Below are 14,134 nucleotides of genomic sequence, written 5' to 3'. Positions count from 1 at the left end.
GCAAGGAGGAGGAAAAAAAGGAAGAAAAATTGCATCAGTTCTGCTGAGCATTTGTGCAATTAGTTTAGTAACTGGACCACAATGACAGGCCCTTTCTTGCTTGCAGTTACAGTCAAAGGTAGAATTAACAAGTTTTGAAATGCAGTTTGCTGTTCTGATTTAGTAAAGTTTTCCAGAACCTGGTGACAGCCTGCTCACATGAACTGAAGGATCCCCAGCTGTCTTCTCAATCATAAATAAATACCATATCCCTCACATAGCAGCTTTGAGCAATATTTCAAAAGCAGGAGTTGCACAGATGATTCAGAATAGGGAGTGAGGAATGTAAACTCCATTTTGAAAACTTTTGGTCTACTAAACCCTCTAATACTCCACAAGACATGTCAGGCTCTGTCTTGAACAGGGGTTCTTTACCAGCTAATAGACCATGTTTATTGGTTAGGTTTAATAACATCTTAAGTGCTTAAATATTAATAGGCTTGCTGGACAAGTCATGTAGGACTGATGTCTCTTCTCACTTCCAGCCTGCATTGGAGTCAAGTAAAAGTTGTGGCAACTTAGACTGCTTTTCTTCTGCCAGACTTATGTATTAACTTTGCTAGAAGCTGCCTCTGAAAAAAACTGCGATACTTTCATGGATTACTTTAAAGAAGAAACTGTCTAACAAATTAATGAAACATTTGGCAATTACTTCTAAAGCACAGTGGAAAGCTGGATGGAGATGAAAGTGGAAAAATAAGCAAACTATTCCATCTTTAAGAAACCACAAAAGGAGGGAAAAAAGTAACCAACCTTCTGGAATAGGAAATCCTGGCTTATTCAGAATAATCTAAGACTATAGAGGGAGACAGTCAGTAAAACCCTTTAACAGAATAGCTTCCTAAGCAATTCAGGAAACACCTTTTTTCACATACCTCCCTCTCCCAAAGGCAGCAAAAATCCTGACTAATTATGAGACCAAACAAAAGAGCTTGCAGATTCCAGCTGATTATGGGAATGATTTATTGCAACCTACTGGAAGAACACTTCTAAAATATGACTATCTGAAAAAAAATAAAACAGCAGAACTTCTCCTATTCTCTTGGAAAAACACCAGCACAGGCAACCACATTTCTCCAACTTGAAATATGTTTGCAACTGTCTGACTGGCACATTCCTTCACACTTTTCTTCATCTTTTGTTCACTAATGTTGCTAACCATTGGATAACCAGTACTTGGTGTACCTATGCGTAAACAAAATAATTTCAGAGCTGTTGTTAAGGATGCAGCTGTTTAAAAAGATACAAGCTTGCAAAAAATTCCCTATTTTCAAATAACTGATACAACTTAAGGGAGTTGTATCACAAATATTTATAGCAACACAATGTCTGAGTTCAACCGGAAGGCAGAAATCAGTTAGAGAGATATTTTTATTTAAAATACCAACCAACGGTACAGGACATTACATCATCCTGTCTAGTTTGCACACTATTTTAAGTGAAAGACCACATTCCACTCTCTCAGATCACATACCCAAAGGCACTCCTATTTTAGCTAGAACACAAGAACAAGGAGTTTTCCACTGAAGCAAAAGCTTTCCGAAGTCTCTACATCCCTATGGCAAGACTATTTCTCCAAGAAGTAAGTGCAGCAACCTATCTCTCTGGCAATTATTCTGAACAGCAAGACAAGATTTAAGAGAGGACATTTCAACACATTCAAAATGGGCACAACTCTTCAAGAAGAGCTGAAGGAAGACAAGAAAAACTTCTATAAGCCTATCAGAGATGATCTGGATGCCAAATTAGTTATTTGCCACAGAAGCTGACCTTTGGGTCTAACAAAACAAACCCTGTGAGTTTTGCTAAAACATTTCAAAAGGAGAACTGTTCAAGTTACAAGACATTAAGACATACACATTCCTGCTCCTGGAGCTTCTGATTTGTTAAGCAACCACTGAAGGCAATTGATATTAAGTAAATAATTTTGTAACTGAAATGTTGCAAGTGTACTGACACCCTTCCTGAAGTTACAAGAACCAGAGACAAGAAACGTGACAAAAACACATATGACATTGTTTTGTGGTAAATCACATATAAAATTGTAAATTTGTTTGATCAAAATGTATTACCTATTTGTAAATAGCAACTATTTTTGAAAGCATGTATCTTTTTTACAGAGTTTTACTTAACAACTACTCTAAAGCAGGTTATTTTGCTTAATATTTTGTTTACAGATGCAACAAGTATTAGCTAGCATCCTTGTGCAAAAGTCCCAGATAAAAAGTTTGCCACATGGAGGTGTGTGGGAAAAAAAGTTTTCAAGAGCATCACAGCCATAAAAAGAAAAGAAAAATAAATAAAGAAAATCTCAAATCCAGATTTTACAAAGTCAGGACAGTATGGTGACGCATGCAGAAAAAGCAATTCTACAGTCAACACAATAAAACTTCCAAAAAAATAACTAATTTTAACTTATGTAATCTTTGTTTTAACTGAGGAAAAATCCATAAATAGTAGTAAATCAGTGTCAAATGTAAAAGAAAATCACACAAAAAGAAAAGCTCTATAAACTCTATGTAAAGATAGAAGGCCAAGCTACTGATATTTAGCAGGACTATCTTCAGGATTGTGGACTGCAACATGAAATGTTGGTTAACTAAGCAAAACCCCCAAAATTAGAATGCCATTTTCCTCAAAACCCTGCCATTAACCAAGGCTATTCATCCTCTCAGCTGTGGATTATACAGCTGTTATTAACAACTTTCGAAAATGAAAAAAAATAATTTCATTTTACTTCTAACACAACATGTAATTTTCTCTCACTATTGCTTAAAGCATCTGAGGCCACAGGATAGCCCTCAGTAGTACTTAATATCACTGAAAGGTACAGTTTAAAGAGTCAGAGCCACTGAAAATGAAAACACTAGTACAGTTTTGCATCTTGTCTCTTTCCATTAAAATTCAACACCCTTCTACAAGTGCAGTGACTTGTTCCAACATAAGAGAGATGCTGACATTGCATGGCTTAGAGTGTCATACTGCCAAACCCTACACCCTGCTAGACCACATCAAATTAGACTCTGACCAACAGTGGCATTCACAATTCGATTGTTGCATTGCCCCCTCACTGGTGCTTTTCATTAACATATCTCTCTTTCATACAGAGCTGTGCTACTGCTGTTTGCTTCCCATGTCTGCCCCAGCATGGGAATGGGTCAGAAATTAGTCAAAAGCAGCCATTTCCACCAGCTGATAGTGCTCCTCCACCCAGAAAGTAAAAAAGCATAACTCTTCTGCACTGGAAATCAGGGGGAAGATTTTGGTATAAGAGCAATGAGAGGGGAAAGGAGGTCAATGCACAGGAGCTGTAAGGAGCACCCTGTGAATCCAGCACCATTCCATGCTGCAAGCTTTATTATGGGAGGAATGATCATCACATGAGAGGGGAAAAAAAAAATAGAAAATCATTATGATAAAACATTCAAATGGCATTGGTCACTGTTACCCAGACACTGGATCAGGCATTTGTAAACTCTCTCTATCCAGCTTCCCTCAGAGTTGCTCTAGATTCACAGTGTGAGTGTGAACAGCAATTTTTTTTTAAAAAAACAGTCTAGTATTTGCCATACACCTGCACCCCCACTCTTCCTTCCCCATTTAAAACAAAACAAAACTTACCTGCTTCTGGATCTGGAGGAATCCTCCACATATACAAATTGAAGTCATCAGAGCCCGAAAGGATGTACTGTTAAGAATAAAAATAAAAGCAGTTTATGATAAAGTATCACCTGAATTATGCTATTTTAATATTGATCTACTTCCTCCAAACCAAAAATGAGCAAGAAAGGATAATTTGCATCATTCTTTTCACCTCACTGATCTGTTTACATTTAAATGGGAATGAAGTACCAGCACCAAAATGTTGCATGCACAAATGGACCAAAAGCATACTTCATATATCTAATGCCTACTGCCCAAAATGTATGTTTGCTTTGCTAAATAAGGCTATGAATTTTGGTTGGCTTTAATATAAGTATGCCTAGATCTAGATCATACTCTATTTTGCAACCTGCAACTCTGGTCTTTTTTTGATGTCCAAGACTTTCATAGTTTTTTCTAATCTCCTGAACTACCAAGGAAAACTCCATCAAACACCTACCTAGGAAGAGAGCTGCCATGTCCATTACACACAAGCATGTCCATTACTCATCAAGCCAGACATGTCTACCAAGACCATCAAAAGTCAGTCACTGAGAATAATCTTGAACACTAAACAAAAAACAAAGCTAAACATTCACTGTCAGCAAGTCTCAAGTGGTTTAAAGCCCCCCCATGCCCCCTCACATTTATCACACTACTCATTTTTTTCCTGGTCATAGTTTCTCTGAAGAGATGGAAGGCTGCCCTTTTTCAGCAGTGCACAAATGATAAACAATCTCTTTATTGTGCAGTACTTCAGGCAATATGCAATTTAAAGTAGCTTAATACACTACAAGCATGCACTGGAATGACAGGTGACATTTGATGTGGCAAAAAGCTTATGCCTCTCAGTTCCAAGAGGCCACAAACTGTGCCTTACCTCCAAATACTTATTCTCCAATAAATGACAGGGAGTACAGTTTATTTCTCTCCCAAATTAGAGATTAAATGACACGTAGTGGAACCAATGGCAGATTCCAATTCCAGTTATACTGGTGTAGGCAGTGTAAATCTCTGTCCCTCCACTAATGTTAGGCTGCAGTTTAATCAGTGCAGTCAAGAAGCTGGGTTTTACATTTTATTATTATTATTAGGTATGGGGAAAGGGAGAAAAGTAAAGAAATGAAGCCAGTTTGTCCCTTTTCTGACCTTTGATGAGAGACAAATTCTGTTTTGCTTGGCTCAAATATAACTGGTTTCTGCCTTTCATTCTTCAGGGAAATAAAATCATCAGACAAAGTAACACCAAAGCAGTTAGGAGACAAATTCTGGAATAACACATGACTGAGAAGCAAATAAAAAATATACACTATCATAGAAAAAATAAAATGGCCATCCATTTGCATAAATTCTGTTTGCAATGCTAATTCCATTAGTGCAGTGTTTGTATATTTCTCTTCATGAAAATGCAATAACAAACCACTAAAATCCCTTCTCTGGTTTCCTGCTATCATAATCCAAGCATTCTTTTTACCCCTCATTTTTAAGAACGCAGGATGTGAGTAAGCACTCATGAATGCAATTCTGTTCATTTTCTGACAGGTAAGAAGCACTGATCAAACAAAAGCTCCTTTAAAAGCTTGTGCACACTAGTACAGAATCACTCACAAACCCACACTTTCCAAGTCAGAAAGTTATTTCTATAAGCCAACATGTTCAAGCACTTAGGCAATTTACCTTCCAAACCGACCTGATGGTGCCAGGAATATGTGCTTCCCGTTTCATTTGACTGCTCATAAATGTTAGCCCACAGCAGGCTGAGCCTCTGTGCCAAAACTCCAAGGATTAGAGCTCATATAGGAAACATCCCAGCAATTAGAAAGAAAGCACCTCTAATATGTTTTGTTAAAGAAAGGCTGCGTGGAAAAAAAAAGTCTCATTTATATAGAGATGTTGCCAATTGTTACAATTTATTACCAAATTATGCTGTTGAAGCAGCAACTAGTTTGCCAAGGACATGTGACTAAAAACAGACTTTAAACTAAAACGCCTAGAAAATCTTGAATTTATGACCATGCCTTTATTTATTTATTTTTACATATCATAAACCAACAATGATAGGGCCCCAAAGTGACAGATTTCAGATATCCTGCATGAGGTACACAGGACAGAAAAAACACATTATGTACGTGCCAGGAATGAAGTGCATGTGAGAACCTTCAAACCTGCTTCCAAAAATTATTTGCAGAGGAACACTCTGTGTATCCTGTAAGACTCAATGGTCAATTGTGCAGGAAATCTCATGTGTCACTGCCCACAGAGCAATGTACTACCTGCAAAGACCATTGACCCCAGTATGCTCTGTCTTGCTTTGGAGATAGCAAAATTTAGAGTGCCCTTGCATTGATGGGTAGTAACAGCAACTTGATGCACTGTCAAGAGTGTAAACAGGAGGTCAAAACAAATGATTATTCCTCTTATCTGGCATTTTTGAAGCCACACCTGGGGTATTGTATCTGGCTTGGGTCCCCCAATACAATAATGATATTAACAAATTAAACAGAGAGTGGACAAGAGGGCTGCTGCAGCTGAAGGCCCATGATCTGCAGGGAAAACCTAAGGGAACTTGTTTCATTTAGACAAAAGGGAAGGGACAGAGTGGACCTCAACAATTTCCCACTTTTCAAGGGAATACTGAGCAGGCAGAGACAGACTCTTCTCACAGGCATGCAGTGGATACCCAGGAAGCAACAGTCACAAGTCACAGCAAGGGAAATTCCTGAGCACAAAGGAACAGCAAGTTCAGGAGCATAACAAACACTGCAACTCAGCCCCAGAAAGATGATGGAATCTCCACTCTTGCAAACTCAAAATTTACCTCAACAATTCCCTGAGCAATCAGATCTGACTTTGAAGATGCTCTGCTCTGAGAAGCAACTAAAGTCAGGTGATTGCCAGAGCTCTCTTCTGACTGATTTTTTTTCAAAGATTACCAGCATAAAAAGGGAAATAATTGTCTTGGTGGATTAGGGTTGGGCTTTGGGTTACAGGGGGAGGGGAAGGAGGAGGGGAGAAGTGAACAGTGTCAGGAAAATGCCCACCTGAAACCTTCATGCTCCATCAGACATCACAGGTTCATCAAAGTACTAAAGGCAAGACAGGCCAGAGTGACAGGATCTGCAGTTCAGCACATGGACTTGCATAACTTAAAGTGGTCATAATTTGGGGAATTTAAAGGAAGAAGTTGACAAAGTACCTTAAGATGATTTATAGAATCATAGAATGGCTGAGGCTGGAAGGGACCTTTGGAAGTCATCTGGTCCAATCCACCTGCTCAAGCAGGACCACCTAGGAACTGACTTCCTAGGATGTGTCCAGAAGGCTCTAGAGTATCTCCAGTGGCAGAAATATTCAATCCAATCCTACCTACTTAAAAGGAACATGAAGTCCTTCACTTCATTACCATTTTCAAGCCTAATGACATTTGCACGGATCAAACACACTTGACTAATGCATTCTGGAGTGAATTAAGAGAAAATAAGTAAGAATGAATTAAACATCTGCAATGCAATTATGTCCAGCCACAGAACAAGCTCAGCTCAGGATGTGAGCTGAAAAAGTACTTATGGCTTTAATCTTGACACAAGACAGCCATTAGTAAATGCCAAAAGCATTAACTGATAAAGTCATGTACACAAGTTTGATGTTGTAACCAATGTGCTGTGAGTAGTGAACTTTTTATATAAAAAAATTAAATTTTATCTTGATGGTTAGGTCTGTCAATAATCAGCATAAATTGATCATATTCCACAAAATATCCAAGTACTTTCTATCTCTGCCATTACACTGCCACTGCTGTAGCAGCCAGCATTGTTTGCTGCTCTCTTTACCTGTAAGGATACCTTTGGGGTACTTGTTTTCCTCCTGTTCTCACAACATAGAATTGAATTCCCAAATGCATTCCTTTTGTCTTTTTCTGTAAGACCAGGTGATATGGGTCTGACAAGTAGAAACCAGCTTTTCTGGTCAAGATTAAGAGACTTTCAGAAGAACAACCTCATCACTGAAGCCATTGCAAGAACAATGGGCCACATGAAGCTTCAAGGGTGGACACCCAAGCTGCCAAAGTCAGAATCACACCTGATGTCACCTGCATGACATTTGGAAAACAACCCTCAATTCCAACTAGTACTCTCTGCCCAAGACTATCAGAACCTAAGGCCTCTAGAGACCACAGCTGGATTGAAGTTACATTTACAGGACATTTACAAGACTATTTGTGATTTTTTTCTTTGATATATTCATTTTTAATACAACAATAAGCCAATAGTTTAAAATAGTTCACAGTTGTAGAATAAGGATTAAGAAAACTAAAGTCAGTCCCTACTGCTAGAAAAGTCAAAGAAATAATTACTGTTAAATTCACCAAACTCTAGCTAGTAAGGCTCAAATCCTGAGAGAATGGAGTAGACTTTTTTAAAATGAAGGAACAGAAAAGAAAAAAATAGAAGGGCTTGAGAAAGGGTAGATGAAAGACAGTCATCCTGCATATGGTTAGACTCCACTTTAATTGTGAACAAGGATTTTTGGTCCTGAGGGGATAGATTCCTAGCAGAGTACCTTCTATTCACTCACTTAAAAGAACAAAAGCCCAGATAATCAAATCACAGAGGCAAGCCAGGGGGAGGCAAAAACATGTGCATTCACAGAGACAACTAAATAGCTAAGACATCAAGCTCTGTCCTCCTCCCACTCTCCCCCCCAAAGACAAACTCAAGCTGAACAAAACCTCAAGAACCACTGCAGTGCTGAGTTAGGAATCAGACCAGACCCTGCATGAGGAGCTCAGATGTTTGGGGGGAACAGACCAATATTAAACCCACCTGTTTCATTGTCTGCCTTTTTTTCTACTGTATTTGACCAAGACTTCAGATTACCAACATTTACAATATTCACACAAATACAAGATTAGACAGAAAAAACACTTGCTGTTAACACTGGAATTTTTTAGAAGGCCAGAGTCAGCTTCTATGCCCAGCTGTTAGCAACAATGACAGGAAAAGGCTTCCAGATGACTATGAGCTGCTGATTCAGAAGTTTGCCTTAGAAGGAAGAAAACTCTCAGGCATGGTTAAAGTCTGCTCCTGGGAGAAAACACCAATTCAGTTGGAGTTTCAAGTAGGCATAAAATGCTTAAAATGAACCGCCATCAGGAATCTGAAAGAATTACATCAGACTAGCACTCCCCACTCATTCCACTGTAACTCTTCTCATTTTCTCTCTCTCCCCAAGGAAATTACAGCAGTTGATATAAATAAATGCAGATCAAATCTGCTTCTGTAGTCTAGTAACAGTAGCATTAGCATTGCATTTTGCAGAGTACTACCACTCTGGGGAATTTATTTTTTGTTCATAGCACTGCCAGCTTGAAAGCAGTTTTCAAGCTACAAGCTACATTTCCTCAGGTGCTACTAAATATGGATTGTTTCAATAAAATTTTACCTAAATCACACCTTATTTTAGTCTCCAATATTCACATTTCCTGCTCCCATAAAATGTTGTATGACTTATGACCTATATCAGACAGATTTTTGAGCTTTTGGCCCTAGATAAAGGACTAGCAGACATGGATCTTGTTTCCAAAAGTATCAGTAAGTCTCTTGAATGGCCCTACTAATGTAGGGGAGAACAAGAAGAATGTAGAAGCCTGTCTTAAATGCACAAATCATAAAGCACCATCACCACATAATTATACATCTTTTGCACAAACAAAAGATAAAGGCACAGAAATTATAACCATTTTAAAAGTAAGTACTGCTAAGTTACTAGCAGGAAAATGCTTGTCAGACTCGAATTTCATGCTCTGTTCACAGCTTTGAAAGAGACTTCTTAAATCTCAATTCCAACTCACTTGGGCATGTCTGCCCTTTTTTCAGAGGGGCCAATGAAACTTGGGGCAGAAAAGATCAGACCAGACAGAATTTTTCTCAGGGTTTTAGTAAAATGTCCCTTAGCTTCTTCAAGTAGTGCAAAAAACCCACATGCTGGGGAAGAAGCACAGAGGCATCCAAATTTGAAACAGTTAGGCTGGTGCTTTGCATATATTCTTTAAGAGACAGGATGTACAGGCCCTCTATTTTACCTGTAACATAACACAATTAATGGGTGAGGTGTAGACTTTTGGTTCTTTTTCTATAACAGCAGATAAAGAATCTGGTTTGGGGCAGTCTGCTAGGCTCAAGTCTTAGTTCCTCAAGACTTGCACATTGCTTCAGTGGTGGAATATGCACTGATAAGCATTGAGGAAATCACAGTTTGACATGAAGCATCACTGAAGTCTGAAAAATATTGTTTGTTCAAAAGAGACTGGAATTCACAGTGATCAGCTGTGGAAAAGGAATCCATTTACATGAAGAATATAAAAGCTGTGTATTTATACAAGGAAGAAAGGTTTCCTAAGTAAACAGGGCTTATGTCATTTTGTTCCTTGTGACAGTTCTCTGTCTCTAAGAACTTCTAAGCCTAACAGCCAATTTCAAATTTAATAAAGAAGCTGAAGATTCCAGAATTATGGATTGTCCAGAAATATTCTTTTACAAAAGGGCAGCTGTCACACAAAGGGGAGAGAGATACTTTCTAAGTAGCCACTAAAAACAAAGCAGTACCATAGATACACCTTACTAACTAAACATCAGGAAACCCAGAAGGGAAGTCATCCTTGACCCAAAAAAATTCCAATGTGAACATGACAATCTGCTTCTCATGGAACTATTTCAAGGGGGATAAGCAAGCTATTAACAAAAAGGAGCAAAGTGTTAGAAAGCTCTCCTCATACACACATGTATATTTGTGTGTGATTGTGTGTATATATATATATGTATGAATATGAAAACCACAACCACAAACAGTGTTATACATTACATTTTGTATGAGAAGTATTTGACAGAACCCAAACAAAAAAATTTATAGATGCTTCCAGACCTCCTTGTGCTGTCAAGACTGCTCTACACATCTTATAAAAAAAAGCTTCCCCTGCTATTTTTCCATTTTTAAAAATGACTGATAATTTACAATTTTATCATAATTTCATGTTGTCTGAATTTCCTGCAGGTAGAAAACCCACAGATTTACTTTCAATTAATCTTTATTGTTAAGATGGGAAACAAAGTGGGGACACAACTATGGAGGAGGAAAAGACTTTTTCCTATTCCAAAAGCATCAAGAAACAGGCAAAGAAACAACAAGGCGAAACAATTAAGGACAACAGTCATTTAGTCAAATATTTCCATTTCTTTGCAATACCAGATCTGTCAGGCTGGTACCTTTGTGGTGATGAATCCAGGTGTTGATAAATGTAGGGGTTTAGTATAGAATTCCCACTGAGTACAGCTTGAAAGACTTCTGTAATCATCACTAGCTGACTTCCTCAGCAGGGCTGTTCCCACCCACACGTCTTGTGCTAACATTGGAACCCCTAACAGCAGTGGTCTGATTCAGCAGCTACAGCAGTAAAGCCTCATACAAATTGTTATGAGTCATGCTATTATATAGTATTGCCATTTATGTATTTCAGCCAGATTCTATAGGGTCAGATGGGTGCCAGCACAGCCCAAGGAAAGTACAGGATGTCCCCTCAAGGGCACACTGCCTTATTAGTGAGCTCAAACTGCAAGCCCAGTCAGGGTGGCTGCCTCCTTGTAGCAGCTCTCATTGTCACCAGCTAGAGATTCTTCTCTCCAAGGCAGTTAACCAGGAGATGACAAAATAATGAGCAGTCACCTGCGCAAGATACTAACCTCTTATTCCTGTCTTTCAAAGAAAAAACCTAAAGTAAGAGAAGACATAACTGGGGAAGCTTTCTCTGAGATGTGTTTTGGAAAACTTATGGCTAAGAAAAGAATTTGCCTACAAGGTATCTACACAATTTTTTATCTTCTACTTTATAATAAATTCTGGGGCACAAATTACGGGGCTCCATTTCAATATTTAATGAATTCAAAGAGGGCTCACAACACTGTGAAAACAAACATCTTTTTTCACACTAGCCAGAACAGCCTGTACTCTTTACATACTACCCTGTACTCTTTGAGAGTGTTTTTGAAGAGGCTGAAACTGGCACAAAAAACAGCTTAAAAGTTTTCCATCTCAGCCTGACAATCAAACAGGTGAGTCTAAAAGGCTTTTTAACAACAGAAGCTTTGTTCCTCAGTAAGAAGCATGCCTATCTCATGAAAAAGTAAAGCTGTGACACAGCAGACTGGAGAAATACGAATTGCTTCTAGTACATAAATTTCCAAGCCAAAAATTTGTATTCCCACTCCCTAAATGCCTAATCTTACAAGCAGCCAACTCTGTGTGGGACAGTTTCAAATGCTTACAGAAGCATCAATGGGAACAATCCATCAACATTTTTACAGCTGCCTTTTTGTAATGCAGAAAGGCCATAACAGGAATTTTATTAATGAACAAAAGCAACTTAGTAATCCTTACTAAGGATTTCTGTGGCAGGGAAAATATTTCTATTACATTACTAAGAAACCAACAAGTTTACCTGAGCATATGTGAGGTACTACTAGCTACAGATCTCCCGTGACGTACTATGAGGAACACAAAGCCTGCAAAATTCAAAGTCTCCTGAGTCTGAGTTCAACTCCACCAGAATTTAGCTTCAGTATGGGTCCTTTTGGGCTTATGTATTGCTGTGCAGATGTCTAAAAAACTCTCCCAAGGGCTTACAGGAATGCAAGAGAAGGGAGACAGGAAATGGGGCTGGCAGGATGCACTAGGAATGGGGTAAGAGGCAATCAGAACAAGAAGGGTTAAAGCAAACTTATAGCTCCTGCGGTCAAGACCTTGACTCTGAAGAGGCATTTCCCAATGTCAACTAGCAAAAACAAGGGGGAAAAAAATTAATAAATAATTTCACTGCTAGATAAATGTATTATGCATACAGCTGGAACTTAAACTACTATTTAGATAAAGCAAAAACCAAAATACAATGTCATCAGTAATTCTTGGAAGCAACCAAATGTAAGACAGAGTAAGACATCGATTTTCTTTTTATCCAAGCACAGCAACATATTTGCACACTGAACGCTTTTCATATATTAAGAAATGCTGACTGCAATAAGCTACTACTCATTAGGAAGTCTTCCATGCACAGGAAACTTACAATATATTCTCTAAAAGAATAATTCCCTTTCTTCTTGCTAGTTCTTAAACCTATACATTGATAAGCACTACTTCCCATTATAAATGACCTTCAAATTAGATGACACACAGAACACCACTGAAGAAAACTTCTCTTTCTTTACAAAGGCAATATACAGCCATACAAGACCCTGGCACCTACACAGCTAACCTTGTTTTTGGAAGTGTTACATTCATGTAATAATTCTGTCCTGCAAAAAGCTGGCTTGTCCCTAACCAGGGCTATTTAGAACACAGATTTCAACATAATGAGGGCTGTAACTTTATAGGGAGTTGGAGCAGCCCTGCAGTACCGTGAGCAGTGCATTCCTGAAACTCTCCTGTACCAGTGTAATGTCAACAGAAAAGGCTGAGTGGTGATGTAATGTCTGAGGGCATGCCAGAGTCAAGACACTTTTTGTTTGATTCACAGGGTACAAGTTATTTCTCCCCACCCCCGCCTTTTTTAAACAAGGCAATACACAGTTGATTTTACAACCACAAGTGTTATAGAGCCTCACATTATCTACACAGGGAAAAAACAGGAATGAACTGATAGCATTCATCATTGTGACACAGGCAACAATTCTTGAGCAAGAAAACCTTTTGGACTATTTTAGTTTGGAGAGTGGTTGTCTTTTGTGGTTTCCTTCTGGGCTTTTTGTTTTTTTGCTGTTGCCCATCACTATAGCCTCTGAGGCTCCTACACTTAAAACCACATTTGAGTACTTAAAGTCCTACAATACTTTCTGTATCCTCAGATACAAAAAGATATTTTCTGTACCAGTCTAGCAACTAAAAATCCTTAGTATTTAATCAACATTTCCTAAATTCTAATGCTGACAAGAAGACTAGAAACTCACCCAGTACTGTGACATGACTAGAGAGTCTCACACATTTAATATTTGTACACTTGTGCATACTAAAGTCAGCGGGACTTGGGTGTATAAATAAACTGTTTCTAAAATTCTGGACCTGGATGCCCAGAAGGATGAGTAAATTACATTCTCATACAAATCTCTACAGCCAACAAAGGCAGTGGGAAGCTGAGAGTCATGCTTGATCCACCCAGCCTATCTTACCCTTCCTCTCTTTCACAAATGTATGACTCAAGTGAGCTTCTGGATAATGCAAACACCATACCATTTTGAACCTATTTATCAAACATCAGAGCTCTTCTTCAAAGAGTAGGAAAATTGGTGTCATGTGAATTAGGTCATTACAGCAATGACAAGGACAAAAGAAAATGTTCTGAGAGGAGCAATTGAAGGTTGTTTTAAATGGGTGCAAATAAAATAACAGCTAAACAATGTCTTTCAAGCTT

At 38.4% G+C, this 14,134-nt stretch overlaps 1 protein-coding gene across 1 annotated transcript in view; it reads right to left on the bottom strand.

Moving 5' to 3' along the window:
• The window catches only part of DCAF5 (DDB1 and CUL4 associated factor 5), a 71,917-nt gene that overhangs the window by 18,773 nt on the left and 39,010 nt on the right, over window positions 1–14,134 (bottom strand). The window contains exon 7 of the mRNA XM_005522553.3: window positions 3,661–3,727. Coding sequence (XP_005522610.1) covers window positions 3,661–3,727 — 67 coding nt within the window. The remainder of the gene's footprint in view (window positions 1–3,660; window positions 3,728–14,134) is intronic.

This window comes from Pseudopodoces humilis, chromosome 7 (genome assembly GCF_049639895.1).
Source record: "Pseudopodoces humilis isolate 2021_Gansu_Grassland_sample_001 chromosome 7, ASM4963989v1, whole genome shotgun sequence".
Lineage (NCBI taxonomy): Eukaryota > Metazoa > Chordata > Aves > Passeriformes > Paridae > Pseudopodoces > Pseudopodoces humilis.
The sequence above is the reverse complement of the archived record's forward strand: the minus strand, read 5'-3'. Positions and strand labels throughout refer to the sequence as shown.